Here is an 18,761-nt window from a genome sequence, read left to right as displayed (position 1 = left end):
TTCCTTTCTGCAGAGCCTTTACAACAAACCCTTTAGAGCATTCAGCCTTTTTTCATACTTGGGACTTGGCATTGCAGTGGTATCAGCATCAGCTCGATCTCATGCGTGTTAGAAGAGGAAGTACTGCTGGGAGAGAGGAAGCAAAATGAGCTCACAAATACGGCATGGTCCAGATTGCATTTGATTTTTGGTGACGGCTCTTTTGGTCGCAGTTTCCTAATTGTGACCCGGGAGCACATGAAGAGCATCCCCCAGAGAGTGTACACTGTATAGAAACTTTGTCATTGTAAGAATATGGATTCTTTTATAACCACCAGGGCCATAAAGCTGTACTTCGTTACAGAGCTTTCTCTTCTTTCTGTATGTGGAATTTCTTCAAGCTGATGCTGAACTGAAATTAGATTGGTTTGGACAGGCAGCTCTAAGTGGTTGCTGAGGGGTTTCAGCTCCTTGCAAAGTCACTAGATGCAGTCTGGCCCTGGTCACCACTGGATGCATGTCACCCCTGTGTGTGAAAAACAGATTTATCTGGGGATTTGAGCTACAGCTAGTGGCAGAGGCACCAGCAACTGGAATGAGCCATGGAGCTTGAACTAACCGTATCTGTTAGAGAGTTGTCTCAGAACAGAGTTGCAGGGCTGTTAAGCTGATCTTGTTCTGTTATTCCCTGACATGAAACTATTTCCATTTGAAAATACGGAAATAGTTTAGTCTTTCCATAACACTAAAAGGTTTATGGTGTGGAAGTGAAAACCTGTGTAAATTGGAGCTTCAGGACAACAGTACGCACAGTGCTTTGAATCTGACTGTGAGAACGTGTTTGCGTATAGTTTGAGAACCTCTCACATCTCCCCGTTTTCTTCTCCAGCTGCTGTAAGTGCGCTAGCGAAGTTTGGTGCCCAGAATGAGAATCTTCTTCCGAGCATCTTGGTGCTTTTGCAGAGGTGAGTGGGTATGGCTGTTTTGTGCATGTGCTGAGCTTGTTGGTGACACTGGGCGGTCTGGCTCCACAGAAGAAGCAAGGTCAGACCAGGTCAGAACTTGCACGGGGTTGCTGCAACGTACTGGTAGAGGAGTCAGGAAATGGCTGTCTTCCACCCTTGCTTCCTGGCTGGAGGGAGCAGAGGACTGCTGGAGGTAAGCAAATGAAAGATGTGATTAGTCATGAAAACATCTGATAGTAATCTGGTCTGAGAATGTTCCTCAGCAGGTAATAAACCTACAGTGGTTTAGTACGTTTTTTGCATCCCCTGAAGCAAGAAAATATATTTCCATGTTACTCATAAATAACTTCTGTCTACAGTTGAATAGCGATCTCAGGTGTTCCCATTTCACAGGTTCATGTCTCTTGTTAAGACCATTCAGCCTTCTTAAATTGTCTGTACCATAAATGTCATGTTCTTCATTTGTATAGCACTATAGTGTAAACCTATGCCATGTCTGACTTCTGTGGTGAGAGGAATAATTCAAATTATGAAGTGCTTCAGGCAGAAGGCAACCTCAATGTAGGTGCAAGTGAATTACAACTGCAAGAAGTGACTTGAGCAGTGCAGGGAGGGAGGGCAGTTGCCAGGAGGGAGAGAGAATCTCTCTTTATAAATCACCTGCTATATTTGAAAAACTAGGTGAATACTTGAGCACCCAGCCTTTTTTTCAGTCTGAAATAGAAAGCAGCTTTAACACATTTATTTTTGTAATCTATTTCTTCTGCTTTTGTTCTATTGTGAAAGAATGCTGTAAAAAAAAAAGTGCAACCACGTGGTGCCCATCAGAATTATTAGCCATAAAATGCAGGTCTATATTTTATAATATAGCAAGTGTGCATGGTGTTAACAATTCACATACACATCTCCTTTAATCTTAGTTCTCTGATGTGACACTTGCATATAAATTTCAGCTGCTGTGTTGTATGAATTTTTTTTTTTTGCATAATTTGGAAACCTATTGAGGGAGCTCAGACTATCATTGCAGTATCAAGTCCAGTCTTGTCAGTCCTGTTTTTAGCTCAGCTCTCATGATGTCCTGAGCTGGCTGACTGTTCTCCTCTTGTTCCCCAAAACAGGTGCATGATGGACAGCGATGACGAAGTTCGGGACAGAGCAACATTCTACTTGAATGTACTGCAGCAGAGACAGATAGCACTGAATGCTGCCTATATTTTTAACGGTCAGTGATAGAAAGGAAAGAAGTCTGAGCTGTTGTTTCACATTCTGTATTATGGGTGGGCTTTGCTGTAAGAATAGCTTTCTGTAATGTAACTTGGGTCAGAATAACTAGAAAGGACAGAACTATGTTGTTTTTTTTTCTGGGCCTAGAGCTTTCCTGTGAAGTACTTGTGCTAACTGAGAATGGCACATTTAGCAAACTAAGGGAAGGATTGTCTAGGAAATGGAGCAGTAGTATGGGTTGGGCTTTTTTTGCCATTGCCTCTTCCTTCACTTGGGACAACCTTTGCTCTATCTTCTCCATTACAAAATGAGGATGACACATCTTGTTGCCAGGATTGGTTATAAAAATGTTTTATGGTCTGTAGCTGAAAGTTCATGCAAGCAGAGTATTTAATGTATTTAACATATTTAAGACTATTGCAAGAGGACTTTTCTCAAGTGAGCTATTTAGACTGCAGTACCCTCTGGAATGGCAACTTTCTGTGTCATCTTCAGAGCAGTTTTTTTATTCTATCCAGTATCTTGAAGTAATTAGCGTGTGTGTTTGCGTTTACTGAGAAATGAAAGTGCTTTTACCAGCTTTTTATTAGCTGAAGTCCAAACCATATCTATCTGGCTGTAAACTCTAGATTTCTCAGAAGAGTGTTTCTCTGCAGCCTGAACCAATGGACAGGCTACAGAGAAGAGCTCTTTAAATAATCTTCCTTGTTTATAGCTCAAGAGGGAGGTAACTGAGACACAGGTAAATTTGTGTGTTTGGGTTTTTTTTTGTTTGATTGCTTTTTCCAGACTCTGGCATCTTGTTGCTTTTGGTGCAGTAGGCAATCCAAAATTCGCACTGTTCATTTGTGAACCCTATATCGTAGTGCCTGTAGGCCTCTGACAGTTCCTGCTGTTAAAACTTACATTTTCTGCCTGTGCTTCTACTTTGCAGGGTTGACCGTCTCTGTTCCTGGGATGGAGAAAGCCCTGCACCAATATACACTGGAGCCTTCTGACAAACCTTTTGATATGAAAACAGTTCCACTGGCTACTGCACCAATCTTTGAACAGAAAGCAGGTAACACTCAGGCTTCATTTAAATAGGCTGTAGGCAAGGCTATAAGCATTCAGGTGATACTTGACATCTGTAAACTGGCTGCTGTCCTAGTAGGGTCAGGCCAAGACTGGAGGCGGCTCAGCTGAATGCCGTACAGGTTACAGTGTTGCTGGCTTTGCAGAAGCAAGCCTGCCTCATCTTCACAGGTAAAGGATGACAGCGCCTCTTCTGAAGGAACATGAGTTGGCAAGAATGTCATTATTCATTCTGCTAATCTTGTTATCGGAGAGGAGTTTGTACATCATCAGAATTTATTAGTTCATAGATACTTGAAAAAAGTACATTCCAGAAGCACTTAGTCACTTCGCTGGCTTTCTTCCATGTTCTTGCACAATTCTTGCATTTTGACTTTGCACAACTTTTTAAGAAAAGGTTTGGGTTGGTTTTTTCCCCTTTGCCTTCTTCCAGCTTTTTTGCAGGCTATTCTGGACTAAAGTGTGCTTTCTTCATCATTACTCAAACATCTCTCCTCTTCTCTCCTTACAACCCAATATTGCCTCGTGGCAAAGATCTATTTCGGCGTGTGTGTGAGGAACCAGGCTAGCAGTGGTTTGCAGCAGAATGTGTGAAACACTACAAGTTAAGGAATTTTTAGTGGAGATATAACGGCATTTAAAACTCCTACACGGTGTAATTGACAGCACAATGTCTCTGCTTTTTTCTTCACAGAGATTGCCCTAGTGACCAGCAAGCCTGAGAAAGTTGCTCCTTCACGTCAGGATATATTTCAAGGTATGAGAGAAGATCAGTGGGTCTCCAGCACTTGAAGTGTTGGGAGGATTGCCACAGGTCAGGCAGGAGCCATGAACGAGCCTGTCACTGAGTGTCTGTCATCTTCTTTTCCTTTCTGCGCAGAACAACTGGCAGCTATTCCAGAGTTTAAGAGCTTGGGTCCGTTATTCAAGTCTTCAGAACCAGTGCAGCTCACAGAAGCAGAAACAGAGTATTTTGTTCGTTGTATTAAACACGTGTTCACAAATCACGTTGTTTTCCAGGTAAGAGAAGTTACGTGCTTGTGCCAGAGTGCAGGAGGAGTTGGCCCTTAATGATGCCTGGGCATAGCGTAAGCAGTGTTGTTGCTGTGCCCTGGAGAGGACAGCTTGTCTCTTAAGGGAGTTGCAAGGTAGAGTGAAGAGGGTGTGTGCTGCTTGCCTCAACAATCAAAAAAGGATGGGGTTTATGATCCCATCTGTTAAAGAATTCTAGTAAAATTGAAGAGAAGAGCTGTTCAGTGAGAACGGCAGGCTTGATCAAAGATGCGGGATGTCTGCTGTATGCTGTGGAGTATTGTAGCTGATTTGGGGAAAAATTCTTGATTAGAAATGTTTCTTCTACGTTCAAGTCCTTTTCAATTTATTCTTCTGCAGTTTGATTGCACAAACACGTTAAATGATCAGCTGTTAGAGAGAGTCACTGTGCAGATGGAGCCGTCGGACGCTTACGACGTGATCTGTTGCATCCCAGCACCCAGCCTGGCTTACAACCAGCCGGGCATGTGTTACACCCTTGTCCAGATTCCCCAGGATGACCCCACTGCAGGTACCCATTGGGGGGGAGTAGTTCTGCATGAAAAATCCCTCAAATGAAGTTCTTGGAGACCAGATAATAAAATGTTTAGGGTGTGGGATTTGGCAAGTGCACACTGAGATTCTAGCACTGTTTCTTTCTCATGTGTCACATGCAGTGGTTTTTATGTAGAACCTGTATTTGTGCAAAATAGTATGCACACTTTTTAACTAATAAGTGGTATTGGATGATTAAAAATGGGATGCTTAAGAGGATTGGAGGTCATGCAGGTAATACAGGAAAATGAATTTATTACCTTGAGTCAATGAAAGGAGCACCTTTGGAAACATGGATGTTTAGTAGTCAGGAACAGAATTGGTAAAAGGAAAATGCAAGTAGGAAAAAAAAAAAGATTGGTAGTTTGGGCCTCTACATACCTGGCTAATGCGATTTTTTTCTCTCTTTAGAGCATTAGAAAATACTATGAAATTTAGGAATGAGAGATTTTCTTGGGCATAAAACTTCCCTTTCTTGCTTTTATTACTCACATTTCAACTGCAAATCCAGTGGAGTTTCTTTTGTTTAACATGACTCGGCTTATCAGTGGGGTGGATTGCTTGGTCATCGCTTTAATACCAGAGAAAATTAGAATGAGTCTGCATTCCTTGAACTGTTGTTCTGGATCATAAACCACTTGCAGAGTTCCTCCTGGTAGCTAATGCTGCCTGGATCGCACTGCAGCACTCTGCAGGGGACCTGTGCTTGTTACACTATGGCCTTGGCATACTTCTCCCCTGAGATCCTCTTTTGGCCTTGATCTTAGAGTCTGGGGGCGGCAATTTTATGTGAAGTTGAAAAATGCTCTGACTACGACCATTCTTCCAGTCCCTTTTTGGGAAGCAAGGACTCAAGCAGAAGAAACTGCACCACTAACCTGTACGGGCTTTTCTTCTCCTCCCCAGTTGCTTGTACTTTCAGTTGCACAATGAAGTTCACTGTTCGAGACTGTGACCCAAACACAGGCGTGCCAGAAGAAGATGGCTACGACGATGAGTATGTGGTAAGTTCAGGACTGTTGTGGTTTTTTTGGTTTTTTGTTTTTCTTGTTGCTAATTCTGAATACACGTGGCCATTGGGTTGATGGTTTCCTTTCAAATCTGAAGCCAGTAAGAGAGAACGGCAGGCCTGCCTGAAACACCATTTCCAAAATACGGCAGCTCGTAACTTTAGATGGTTACCCAAAACCTTGCTTCTGCCAATAGTTTAGCTTTAGTGTCCTGTGAAGATAGATAGGAAGAAAGGAATAACTTACATTGTCTTTTTGCAGAACTGTGACCCAGTCTTTCTCTCCACCCCAAGCATTTGCACAAGCACTTCTGTTTATTGTGTTTGTGTTATCAATCACTGAAATACAAGTCGCATCTCGGGAAGTGCTTGTCTTTTGGGATTGGAGGAAGTAAAGGCTTCTTCTGGATTCTGAGAAAGTCTCTCTCCTCAGATGCCCAGTAAGGGCTAGAATGGGCTTTGACTCACAAAGCGATTACCCCATTTTTCTACTCCCCTTTAGTCTCACTGATGTTTTTGTGTCAATTTTTTTAGGCTTTACAGATGACCACCATAAATACTATTTTTCCTCTCTGCTTTTTAGATGCTATTATTATGTGCTTCTCCTGAAATTAAAGCCAGGCATGCCAGAGTTGTCTTGGCAAAATGCTGCTGTCTCTCTTTGTCTTTCTTTCTTTCCCTTTCTAAGATTAGGATCGTTTCTGTAACTAGCAGCTGAAAATCTCCCTTGCTTTTCTGTCAGTTGGAAGATTTGGAGGTGACGGTGTCTGATCATATTCAGAAGGTTTTAAAGCCTAACTTCGCAGCTGCATGGGAAGAAGTGGGAGATGACTTTGAGAAAGAAGAAACCTTTGCACTTAGTTCGATTAAAACCCTTGACGGTGAGATGATCTCCTGGTTTATTGGTGACCCACATAGTAATCCTGGTAAATCTGCCATGCTGGGGATATATTTAGTGTGGTAGGAGGAGAATTTGGTGCCTTCCAACGTGATATTATGTCCCAGCAACAAGGCTTTGTCTTGCAATGTTGGGATTATAGCGAGTGGAAGTTTGTCAGTGCTGGCGCTCTTGCTTGAGGCTGGTTGAAAGGAGGGGTGCATTGCTAGGCTGTTAAGACAGCAGAAGGGATATTGCAAGGTAGGTGTGTTGGTGGGGCTGCAACCAAGATAATGAATGGTAATGGTTAAGCCACATGGGTGCTTAGGGAATGTTCTTTAATTGCAAACTAGTTCTCATAGAAAGCTTGGCACCAATCTGGAGGTAACTTTCTTCTTCCATCTCTCAATGCAGAAGCTGTCAATAACATCATCAAGTTCTTGGGCATGCAGCCCTGTGAGAGATCCGATAAAGTGCCAGAGAACAAAAATTCTCACACACTCTACTTAGCTGGTAAGTATTCATGCTATTGAACTCGATGTTTCCATGTCCCCACACAGATATTTTTTTTTTCCCTTTTTTTACTAAATGAAGGGAAATGGGTTAAGAGATTCCGCTCTTGTTTTGAGAGTTTTTTCTCTATAGAAAGCTGAAGTGAACCAGTGAGTTGAATGCAGCTGGTGCTAATTTGGAGCCTGCTGTTGTAGGTGTACTTAGGCTAGGCTCTGTGTCCCTCAGAATGTAGGTATTCTAGCTATAGGAATGGTAGTGAATCCTTTGAATGAAGAACTTCCAGAGCAGACACCTAACTAAATTCCTGGCCTATTCTTATCTCAGAAGGGAGTTCCTAGGACCATCTTGTTTTCAAGTTCCTGTCACTAAAGACACATCCTGAATTGGCCTGTAGTACCTGCAACTTCTTGTTTGATGGCTGTGCTCCAGGCTTACAGTTTTGGGCAATCCCTGGAACTGCTCTACAAAACTTTACTGCAGCTGTTAAAGCAAAACTGCAGTGAACATGGCACATAGTGGTCCAACAGAAGGGTTGGATCTCAGTTTATTTCAGGCACAGAACTGGTAACTCCAGGTTTGTCTGCGTAGTGATGTTGAAGTGGGACTGGAGATGGCTCATCCTGCAGTCTGAATTGCCTCCAGGAGCGCCACTTCCAAGCTCTCTAGAAGCACAGGACTATTCCTCCCTTAACGGCAAGGGTACTGAGCCAATGGACTGTGCCTTCACAGAAGAATTACAGTATGTGTTGCCTTCTCAAACTGGAAGTGAGCTTCAGCTACCCACTTTCTGGTTTCCACATATTTAAATCAGCCTAGCCCTCCAGCAGCATTTGCTGACTCTTAATTAGGACAGTATCTGTTATCTTTGGTCTTGGCCTCAAGAGCTTAGGGGATTTGGGGGTTTTGTTTGGTGTTTTTTTTTTGTCGTTCCCCCCTCTCTGCAACTGGCCATAGACTGAATCTGTCTTGCACTCACCAAGTCGTTGGCTTCTGGATTAGGACTAGATCCCTGAGCCTCCCTTACGATAATCTCTCAAATGCTGCTTTGTCCCCAGGCGTATACAGAGGCGGCTGTGATGTGCTGGTAAGGTCCAGGCTTGCGCTAGGAGATGGTGTGACCATGCAGGTGACGGTTAGGAGCAAGGAAGAAACGCCCGTAGATGTCATCCTGGCTTCTGTAGGCTGAGTGTTACAGCGCATCGACTGTGGTGGAAATCTCCTTTGCAAGCACTGGTTGGGTATTTACCAGATATCAAGCCGCTTGTCTGTCCTTCTGCATGTAGTTTTTATTCCTCAATTTGGTAAATATTTTGTATGATGTTACAGTAGTGGCAATAGTGGCTGACTGGTACTGAGCCTTTCCTGTGTCCCTTCCCTTGTTGTCACTTACACATTCCTGTCTAACTTATTGCATCTCTGGCCACTTGCAGTAGAGCAGGGAAGATAAAAGATGCAGGTGGTAAGAAAATGGAATCAGACTTTTGTCAAAACTGATTTTTATTAACAGAAAATAAACACTGGTCCGTGGTGGAATTCATATGAATTACTGTTAATAAAATAGAAATTTCTTGTTCTAATTCTGTCTGCTTCAGTACAGAAAAGTAGCCCATAATGGCTGTTCACTCAGCAGAAGCCCCTTATTCCTAAAGGGATGCTATTAAATTTCAAACATAAGCAGTTAAACCACACAAAACCTGCAGAGTCTGCCAACCTGTAAATTGACAGTTTCTTGATGATTCTCTCCTCTGTTCCACACAGAAAAATCAATGTACAGTGAGAGATATTAATCTTCACCTCTCAAGGTATATTCAATTCTTTGAGCCTTATGTCACGTAATACCAAACAACAGTGGAGCCTTTTCCTGGGCTCCAAGATGTGAAACATCTGTATCAAAAGTTGGGAAGAAAGAGGGAAGGAGGGACCTTGCGGTGACTTCCTTGTGGGGGGAAGTTCTGCATCTCTCTGCTGATGAATTGGTGTTTCTTTAGTTAGCAAGTCAGGGTGAGGAAGGAAGGAATACTAGTTTAATGTTAATTTAAACACCTGTCCCAGATCCCAGTGGCTGGAATAGCTATTGCTCAGAAGACGACCTTGGCTTTTGCTGTAGTGCCAGTATTGCATATTCAGCTTGCTCTAGGTGAAACGGGTACGAGCCTGCTGTGGTAGAATTGCATGCTACAGCCAGGCTTCGGCAAAGCTCCTGACATAGTCCCAGGGGTGTAGTGTCTGTGAGTGGCTCTGCTTGTTGAACTGAAAGTCAGAGAAACAAGGGACATGGTAAAAACTTGAGGTTTAGAGCTTGCCTTTGGGTAACTGGTCAGTAGAAAGAGATTACTGAAGACATAATTACAGTATCTAAATGCCTCTTTATGGGTGCAGAGCATCATTGCCTATACTTTGGGGGATTACAGATCCAGCTCTCCTGCTGTATTTAGCATAGGCAAACTCAGTTTCAAATTCTTCAGTCCTGACAAGCTGGCCAGGGATTATAACACTTACAGAAGGATATAATTTAAACTGCCTGTGCAGCAGCTCGAAAAACACAGACATCCGTCTTAGGAATAGGCGCATCAGCCCTCGGCTGCTAGTGGTCCTGTCTGCCTGTGGCACGCAGCAAAGCCTAGCCGTGAAGGCAAGTAAGGGCTCTTCGACTGACATATGTGCCCTGCCTCCCCTCAGGTGCCCCTGCTCTCCCTTGAGCCCTGGTGGCCCCTAAATACAGAGACAGGCTGGTCAAGAAGCAAGGTGAGCACAGGACTAGAAGAGCTGCCAGTGTCCTGTAACTCTACTTAGGTTGACAGTTTTGTCCATGCCTCCCTGCAGGCTAATCTTTTCTGGTGCTCAAAGGATTTAACTGTATAAATGCAGCAGTTTGGCAGCCAAAGATTAGGGTGTTAGTGCCAAGTGTTGGATCTGGAGATAAAATCAAGGTTTCTTCCTGCCCTCAAAGCCTGACTCATAAACAGAGAGTGAGAACTGAGCTGCAGCAGCTCAGAAGGAGTTGATGAAGTTCAGATACGCATTCAGGAAACCTGTCGGATCCTCCAGCTGTGGATAGTGGCTAATGTGGTCATCCAGCACAGACACCGTGGACATGGGAAGCACCTTCCTGTTGGAAGAATGCAGCAAGGCTTAAGCACAGGCAGCATTAAACTGCAGCAGGCTCAGCCTGCAACAAGCCAGATGCTACTGGTGAGGGGGACAGCACCCTCTTGCACAGCTGGGATTCTACCCATAATATGGTTTTGGGACAAAAAAGCCTGTAGCAGCTACAGTTGACCACTCTTCCAAGTGCTGGATTTACTTGAGGTTATTTTGGAGGAGAAGACTACCTCAGTCCATAAATCTTACCTCTGTCTGATGTGGTTTTAAAATACATGATTGATTTGACTGAGAATTGTGACTTTGATCAAACTGGGGAAGCAGTTTCCAAATTGCAGAAGGCGCTGACTGAATCACCTGGACCTGGCTGTGCAGGTTACAGGTGGGAATTAAAAACAGCCTCCATGAAAAGGGAATCGAAGGAAAAGTCTGAGACAAAATCTTCCTCAAAATGAAACCCCAGTTGTGTATTCCCACTTTGTGGTGGGTATTTTCTTACTTGTAAAGCTGAAGAAACTCTGGGTGTGGATTCACAGGATCCAGGGGCCCATAGATTAGATGCACTGCAAGAGAGAAGCACAGAGCTTTTATACCGAAGGATATCCCTAAACTAAGCCAAGGAGACCTGTTGCAGACGTCTTTCCTCCTCCCGCAGAGCTTGGGAAGCTTTCAGCAGAGCACTAAGCAAACCAGCTGCCGAAAGGGCTCTTGCTTCTGTGCCTTGGGGTCAAGTTCAGCCTCCAACCCTCCTGCAAACACCAAACCTTTCCTTGAGTGGTTGCAATTTCTCTTGAGCTTGAAAAGCACCTCAGCTTCCCTGGGGCAGCAGCTGGAGAAACAGGAGGCTGTGAACCAGCCTCTCAGTAGAAAAAATTCTTTTTTCCTCTTAACGAGCTTACAGCTCTATGCTGTAACCGAGCCTTAAACTGGAGCAGGGAAGTTTGCTACCCCCTGCACAAACCAGATTTGAGCCACGTCATCCTCATCAGAATAACAAGAAGCTCCAGTGATTAGTGGAAGGAGCCAGCACCACGCTCCAGTGCCTGCAGGCAATGGGGGCGATTCCCAACATCCCGACCAGTAAATCAAAGAAAACTGATTCCTACTCACATGGGACAGAGGTGGACATCAAAGCCCCAACCCAGCGGTCTCTGTGCTTCTTTCTCTGGTTTATATACTGCAAAATACTGAAGAGAAACCTTGTTGTTACGCAGCGGATGGTGCTTCCAGGTGCTGCACAGCCTGGAAGTTGCTCCTAGGGCAATGTACGCCTGTGCAATGAGACCGAGGTGGAATCTGCATCTCCCATGGACCACTTCCTTGGAGCAGTAGCAACACAAAATCGGTCTTCTGACCATCCCTGAGCTTAGCAAACTGCCTAAGGTGGTTTGTTTGGGTTTTTTGGGTTTTTTTATTTATTTATTTAGACAGTCAGCAAATAAAAGTGCAAATGAGGTTGGGACCCTGACTCCAGGTCTCGCCCCTGCCAGCTCTGTGCCCTAAGAGCCTACTGGAGGATAACCCAAGTTCATTTCGGAAGGGGGAAGCAGCCCATAGTCTGGGGAGATAGGAGGATGGAGTTTGAATCCTTCCCAGCTGAGATGGAAGTAAATTTGCATCCTCTGCTCCCAGTCAAATGCCACTGGGTTCTTCATGGGGGTGAACCATCATAATCCTTGTGCCAGGCGGTGCTGTAAGTCACAGCAGGCTGCAGGCAGCTGGCAAGCGAGCACCGAAAAGTCGTTGCCCTCAAGCCCCCTTAGCAAACTCCACGCTGCTTCGCTCGGGTGCCAGAGCAAAAAGTGGGTTTGCAATCAGATCCTACAAGACAGGGCAGAAATTGGTCTGCTAAAAGCCAAGGCAGAGGCACCACCAGCTCCGTGCTCGGCTCACTGAGCCGAAACCATTTCAGTGCCTTGCAGAAGAGGAATCAACACTGAACTACTGAGTGTGGAGGACTGCAGGAGAAGATAAATTGCACTAGTCGGGTCTTACAGTGAAAATCTGAACTGCTAACAGCTCCTCAGCCTGTCTTATCACTCCGGACAGCAACGCGGGGTGACTCCTTGCCTCAGCACAGGTCTCGGGGGCTGAGGCTCACAATTTAAACATCAGGTTCAAGTCGGTTGGGTTATAAAAAGCCTTCCAAGGACAGCAAGCTACACTAAATAAACATACTGGTACTCTGACAGATGACATTTAAGGGGTGGAGATACTTCGGCACTGAGCTTCCCACCACAGCTGCGCTGCCGGCAAAGGTGACATTGCAAAAATTTGCCATGACGGGACTTGCCAAGTGGGCAGCGTGTCAGACATGTCTCCGTTGCTGGGCTTGGGCGAGTATCCCTCGTTATAAGAGGCAATTAGCAGGTGCCCTTTGGCGGGGCTGAGCTGTTTGGTCCTTACTGTGATTTGTCTGGAGATTGTCCCCAGCAGGAAAAGAGAGGAGGTTGCACGCTGGGGGAGGACAAGCACAGGCCCCACTGAACAAAGATACTGAACTCACACCCACAAGCCTGAGGTCCTTCCGAAAGTCCCAAACTGGAGAGAACCTGATCTAGCTCCAGTTGTTAATAAAACCCCACAAATTCAAGCCTCTAATTTCCAAAGAAGCAAAAAACCCTACACTGTACATCTCCAGCGTTGTCCTTCTCCCACCGTGTGCAGGCTTAGATCCTCCAGACCCATTTACCTGCCTTGCATCATGCCAGCAAGAATCCCTGCTCCTACATCACACCCCAGCTCTTTTTTGGGGGGCAACGATGATCCCAGACCCCAACAGAAGCAGCTGGAGGCTCCGGGGAGCCAATGTCCAGGGACCTGGCTGAGCTCCAGTAACTTCCGAGCCGCGGTGTGGCTCTGCCTGCAAACAGAGGGGTGCCGCGGGTGTAAAACTAAGCTCGTGAAGCAATTAACAGTGGCATACCTGTCAACAACGAGATTGCCGTCGTTGGTCCGCACTGCCGTCCACATGTCCCAGTACTCTGCCTGTGAAGGCTGTGTGTAGGGCCCAAAGACTGCCCCGAGCCTGAAAAAAAAAGAGTTCAGAGCAGCATGGCAGCAGCCATGTTAGCGTACAGCTCAAAAAACAGTCGAGCACTTCCAGCTTCTGCTGTGAAATACATGGGTCCCAGCACAGCACTGCAAGTCATCCCCCAAAGGCACCCAATGTTGGACTTAGAGGCCAGTCTAAAGTGGTTTTTTGGAAATAAAGAGGGTTTGCGACATCTGATAAAAATATATATCTGATTGTGCACCGTATGCAGAGCGTGGTTAGGGTTTTCATTGCCTCTGTCACACGTGCGAGTCCAATATTTGTGGGAGGGAAGGATTTCAGTGTACAGTGAAAAGCCGTGTGGTTTATTATTAGGCTGAAGCACTTTGCCAACTTGGAGAGGGAATGGCCCGGAGGACCAAGGTCATTCAAATCCAGGGGCAAATCTCTCCTGGGACAGTGCCGGGGGATCCGCTCACCTGCCAAATACCTGCTACGCTAATTCTAACATTGGCCCCCTCCCTGCTTGGCCCACACCCCCCGTTACGGACTGTGCCCAGCAGCATGGAGACCTGACTCACCCTCTGGAGAAGAAGAAGAAGTTCATCAGCCGTGTGATGATGGGGGACAGCAAACCCCCATCCTTGAGGATCTTGGGCAGAAGGAAAAAAGGAGACAGCACCACTCTGTATCGTACAGATGGGTAAATCCTGCCTCCCCAGAGGGCTTTTCCCCCGGCTCCCCATATCGCGGCAGTTTCCCAGCTCAGCCCCGACCCTTGGCAATGTCGAGATGTACGCGAGCTCTCGACAGCGAGACATCAGCGCTTCAAGGGGTGATTAGCTGGGATGTTTGGATGAGACGAGCCACATCCTGGCAGCCCCTGCTTCTCCCCACCGCCTCTAACGATGCCTGTGAACAGCACAGGTGCCATTACCGAAGCGGGAAAAGCAGCAGGCATTTGAGCCAGGTAAAACCCCAAACGCACGGAGTCAGACTTCTGCTTGAGGGGTGATTCAGTACGACTAGAGGGGGTAGCAGCTCACCTTCTGGATGAACCGGGGATAGTGTGTTTCGGGGAAAATCCCTGGAAGGATGTCAGAGAACAGAGTTGTAACGCTACAAGTGTCTCATTCCGCATCTCCCAGTCTCTCCCTTTCTTTGTGGTGCACCACAAATGCAGCCCGAGGACTGACGCTCCTGGTTAATTACAGCACCTTAATTGCAATTTGCTTGGGGTTCGGGTGGTGCTTTGCCTCAGGTGATGGAGACGGGAAGGCCATCCCATCCCATGGATCCCCATCCCTTCCAGCCCACCCATCCCACCACACCAGGCAAACCTTACCTCCGTTGGATAAACAGAGGCTGTTGATCAAGATGCTTCCAGTTTTATTGTGCTCATACCTGGGGACAGAAGAGAAGAAGGTGAAACACAACGAGACCTTCTCCAGGCTCCAAGAAGTGACTGACCAGCAGGTCAAATTAACAGTGTCAGACCATCTCTGCTCCTCTGCTGTCCCTGGCTTGATAAGAAGGAGCTCAGGAGGGAAGTGAAACATCCTAGCAGCTGGGATTTCATGGATGTGCCCTCCCAGCCTTTGTTACAGCTGTAGGTACAGGGGAAAGGGGGTTCTGCACTACGTCCTTCCACTTATCTGCTGGAAATCATCTTGCCAGGGACAACAAAGAGCAGCCAGAGCATCAGTGGTTGCAGTGACCTGTGCAGCAGCTCCTGTGCGACTGTATCCCCGTAATCGTGGGACAGGAGATTAATCCTCTGGTGGCGGAGGCCGAGGTGACGCACCAGCCCCTCGACGATGTTGGCTTGCTCAAAGATGGAGTAGCGGTGGGGCCTCTGCGAAGCAAAGTGGGAGAGGAGCCGCAGTGAAAGCCTGACCCACCATGAGCCCACAGACTCCAGAATAAACACTCAAATGGAGGAATATGGGGTGGAGACCAGCAGTTTGTGACCCTGGACAGAGCAGTCGGGATGTCCTGGGCCAGCAGCTACGTCCACAAGCCCACAGGAGTACTGCCCATGCCCCAAAGGGGTCAAGGTGTGCTTTGGAGTCATGTCAAACCCAAGTAAAGGCAAGGTGGTGACAGAGCCAATCTCCACCATGCACCTTCCCCATCCCTTCCGCTATTATAATGTCTTATTCCTTTCCCAGATGTAAATGGGAGAAGAAACTGGACTGCAAACGTCAATTTTCCGGGGATGCTGGCACAGCAGAACAACCTCGGGGCCAAAAGCAACGGCAAAAATCCTCTTCCTAGGCTACTTACAGGCTTATCACTGAAACCGAATCCTACGAAATCCAGAGCAATCACCCGGTGAAACCGCTGGGTCAGCCCTTCCCAGATCTGGAAGAGAAATGCATTAAAAAAACGGCTGACGGGAGTAGAGAGAGGAAAAGTCTGCAGTGATGTGCAGCCGTGGACAGCCATGCTCCCCTCCGCTCCCCCAGACAGCACCTTCCAGCTCCAAGAAAACTGCAGGAGGTTGAAATTTCCCAATAAACAGCAAAAGCATCCCCCAAAAAACCCCAATAAACAGCTGTGGGTCTTTTCCTCCTGCTTTGGGCTGGAGTGTGGGAAAGGGTGATGCGAAAGGGTGATTGGTTCAACAAGGCTCCGTGCAAGGTCCTGCACTTGGCCACAGCAACCCCATGCGACGCTGCAGGCTTGGGCAAGAGTGGCTGGAGAGCTGCCTGGTGGAAAAGGACCTGGGGGTGCTGGTTGACAGCCGACTAAATATGAGCCAGCAGTGTGCCCAGGTGGCCAAGAAAGCCAATGGCATCCTGCCTTGTATCAGAAATAGCGTGGCCAGCAGGAGTAGGGAAGTGATCGTGGCCCTGTACTCGGCACTGGTGAGGCCGCACCTCGAATGCTGTGTTCAGTGTTGGGCCCCTCACTCCAAGAGAGACATTGAGGGGCTGGAGCGTGTCCAGAGAAGGGCAACGGAGCTGGGGAAGGGTCTGGAGCACAAGGCTGATGGGGAGCGGCTGAGGGACCTGGGGTTGTTCAGCCTGGAGAAAAGGAGGCTGAGGGGAGACCTCATCGTTCTCTACAGCTGCCTGAAAGGAGGTGGTAGAGAGGTGGGGGTCGGTCTCTTCTCCCAGGTAACAAGCGATAGGACGAGAGGAAATGGCCTCAAGTTGCGCCAGGGGAGGTTTAGACTGGATATTAGGAAATTTTACTTCACTGAAAGGGTTGTCAAGCATTGGAACAGGCTGGCCAGGGAATTGGTTGAGTTGCCATCCCTGGAGGTATTTAAAAGCCGTGTAGATGAGGTGCTTAGGGACATGGTGTAGTGGTGGACTTGGTAGTGTCAGGTTTACGGTTGGACTCGATGATCTTAAAGGTCTTTTCCAACCTATGCAATTCTGTGATTCTGTGAAAGCTTGGCTCCCATGCAAGGCATTGGGAGAGGAACAGGGCTGATATCCTGGAGTGCGGTGGTACCCCCAGAAGAAACTCCTCTGGAGCATTGCCCACCCTGCACTGAGCCACCACCTGTGTGCATCTGCTTGCCCTGGGAGGGAGAAACCGTGGGGTTTGTTGACAGCATCCAACCTCCCATGTATTCACTCCCCTCACCTTGCACCAGTCGTAGCTGGACGTTGGGAAGCCGTGCAGGAGGACAACGATGTCGGAGCTGCCGACGGCGCCGGCTGAATCTGGGGAGGGAATGGGGCACGTCAGGGTGAGCTTTTCTCCCTCCAATTTCCTCCCCGTTAAGACAGGCGTTGCCATTCACCCCACTGGGAGCCCAACTAGCAGCATGGCGTTACCTCTCCCCTTGCTCCCCCAAAACCAAGCATGGGTTTGACTAGCACCGCAGCTTCCCGGTGCCAGTGTGGCTTTGGAAACCCGGCCAGACGAGCCACCATGGCCACCAGCACCGGCTACTTGATGCAAACCAGGGTTTTATTTAGCACAATTTAATTGCAGCTGCCCCTAAGTTGCTACGATGGGTGACAACCACTCCAGCAAAAAGGTTTTTCGGTATCTTTTCCTTGCTGTGACCCATCAGAGGCTCTCGGGATCCTTCTCTGCCAACACCAAGGTATTGCCGCTGCTGCACAAGAAGCAACCTTCGTGGCTTCACCCAATTAAAATGTTTTGATAACGAACAGCCACACTGTGCCTGGATCCACGCAGCGGCTCCCCTTAAAGCCATTACGTTTTGGGAGGGATTTCCCATCTCCCTCCCTGGCCTTGGGGACATCCCCGGGGCCACCGAGGGGAGCAAAGCCCCCAGCCCCACTCCCCACCGGGACAGACGAGGTGTCCCCAGGGCTCAGCGCGGCTCCGTCACCTCTGTAGAAGATCTTCTGGTCCTTGTAGGTGAAGTAGCCTCCGGAGGACCTCCAGGAGAGGAGAGCCGGGGAGAGTTTGGGGGGTGGGATGTGCAGGTAGACAGCGAGGAGGGGCACGCTCAGCAGCCCCACCTGCACCCACCACTCCTTCATCCTGCGGGAGAGAGCGAGGCGCCTGTCTACTGGGATTTGCCCCATAAACCCCACGTCCCCATAACCCGCCCCCATGTCCCCATAACCCCCACGTCCCCATAACCCCCACGTCCCCATAACCCACCCCCATGTCCCCATAACCCCCACGTCCCCATAACCCGCCCCCATGTCCCCATAACCCCCACATCCCCATAACCCACCTCCGAGTCCCCCAAACCCTCACAGACCCATAACCTGCATGTCCCCAGGGTGGCAGGTCCATGACAGAAAGTGGTCTCTGCAGTAAAGGTTAGGGGGTCTGAGGGGGGACGTGGGCCCCATTTGGGGTCTGAGGGATGGACGTGGGCCCCATTGGGGGTCTGAGGGGGAGTGTGGCCCTATAGGGGGTCTGAGGGGGGACGTGGGCCCCATTGGGGGTCTGACGGCGAGTGTGGCCCTATAGGGGGTCTGAGGGGGGACATGGGCCCCATAAGGGGTCTGAGGCGGAGTGTGGCCCTATAGGGGGTCTGAGGGGGGACATGGGCTCCACTGGGGAGCTGAGGGGGGCGTGGCCCCAATCTGAGGGTGGGGGTCAAAGGGAAGCCGAAGGTCAGGGGAAGGGTGCCAAAGCCCCGCCCTCCAGGCCACACCCCTCAGTAAGCACGGCCCCCACCACAGCCAGGCCACGCCCCCATGAACAAGCCCCGCCCCTCGGCCCCAACCCCGCCCCCCACGGGCCAAGCCTCGCCCCCAGCAGGCCCCGCCCCTCGGGGCGGCACTTGCTCCCGCAGGCCACGCCCCCCTCTCCGCCGTGCGCGCCCTCCCCTGAGGGGGGCAGGTGCCGCCCCCCGGCGGCGGTGGGCGGAGCCTCCGCGCCTTGGCGGGGCCGCGGGGCGCGCGGGCGGGAGGACCGCGCGCGCCTCACCTGGCTCAGGTGCTTCGGCCGCGCGCCGGCATGGCGCTCCAAGGGGCGGGGCCAGCG

The 18,761-nt window shown here is 48.6% G+C and overlaps 2 protein-coding genes across 2 annotated transcripts in view; one reads left to right on the top strand and one right to left on the bottom strand.

The window, feature by feature from the left end:
- COPG2 (COPI coat complex subunit gamma 2) overlaps positions 1-8,771 on the top strand; it is a 22,113-nt gene extending 13,342 nt beyond the window's left edge. The window contains exons 15-24 of the mRNA XM_072856889.1: positions 869-944; positions 2,063-2,166; positions 3,103-3,228; positions 3,937-3,999; positions 4,123-4,262; positions 4,635-4,806; positions 5,736-5,833; positions 6,581-6,719; positions 7,130-7,228; positions 8,284-8,771. Coding sequence (XP_072712990.1) covers positions 869-944; positions 2,063-2,166; positions 3,103-3,228; positions 3,937-3,999; positions 4,123-4,262; positions 4,635-4,806; positions 5,736-5,833; positions 6,581-6,719; positions 7,130-7,228; positions 8,284-8,414 — 1,148 coding nt within the window. The 3' untranslated portion in view covers positions 8,415-8,771. The remainder of the gene's footprint in view (positions 1-868; positions 945-2,062; positions 2,167-3,102; positions 3,229-3,936; positions 4,000-4,122; positions 4,263-4,634; positions 4,807-5,735; positions 5,834-6,580; positions 6,720-7,129; positions 7,229-8,283) is intronic.
- MEST (mesoderm specific transcript) lies at positions 8,756-18,761 on the bottom strand. The gene is made up of 12 exons (XM_072856901.1): positions 18,705-18,761; positions 17,647-17,801; positions 16,926-17,005; positions 15,612-15,689; positions 15,044-15,180; positions 14,671-14,729; positions 14,372-14,412; positions 13,907-13,977; positions 13,257-13,358; positions 11,441-11,517; positions 10,830-10,893; positions 8,756-10,337 (listed from the first exon to the last, which is right to left on the bottom strand). The coding sequence occupies exons 2-12, from the start codon at positions 17,798-17,800 to the stop codon at positions 10,220-10,222; spliced, it is 981 nt and encodes a 326-aa protein (XP_072713002.1). The 5' UTR covers position 17,801; positions 18,705-18,761; the 3' UTR covers positions 8,756-10,219.

Source organism: Ciconia boyciana, chromosome 1 (genome assembly GCF_034638445.1).
Source record: "Ciconia boyciana chromosome 1, ASM3463844v1, whole genome shotgun sequence".
NCBI classification, from domain to species: Eukaryota; Metazoa; Chordata; class Aves; order Ciconiiformes; family Ciconiidae; genus Ciconia; species Ciconia boyciana.
The sequence above is the reverse complement of the archived record's forward strand: the minus strand, read 5'-3'. Positions and strand labels throughout refer to the sequence as shown.

Excerpts from the sequence above, each read along its gene's own strand:
- MEST (XM_072856901.1), bottom strand. The coding sequence starts at position 17,800 with ATGAAGGAGTGGTGGGTGCAGGTGGGGCTGCTGAGCGTGCCCCTCCTC. Across the intron at positions 15,690-16,925 it reads CCAGCTACGACTGGTGCAAG|ATCTGGGAAGGGCTGACCCA; the intron begins GTGAGGGGAGTG and ends TTTCTCTTCCAG. Across the intron at positions 14,730-15,043 it reads GCACAGGAGCTGCTGCACAG|GTATGAGCACAATAAAACTG; the intron begins GTCACTGCAACC and ends TTCTGTCCCCAG.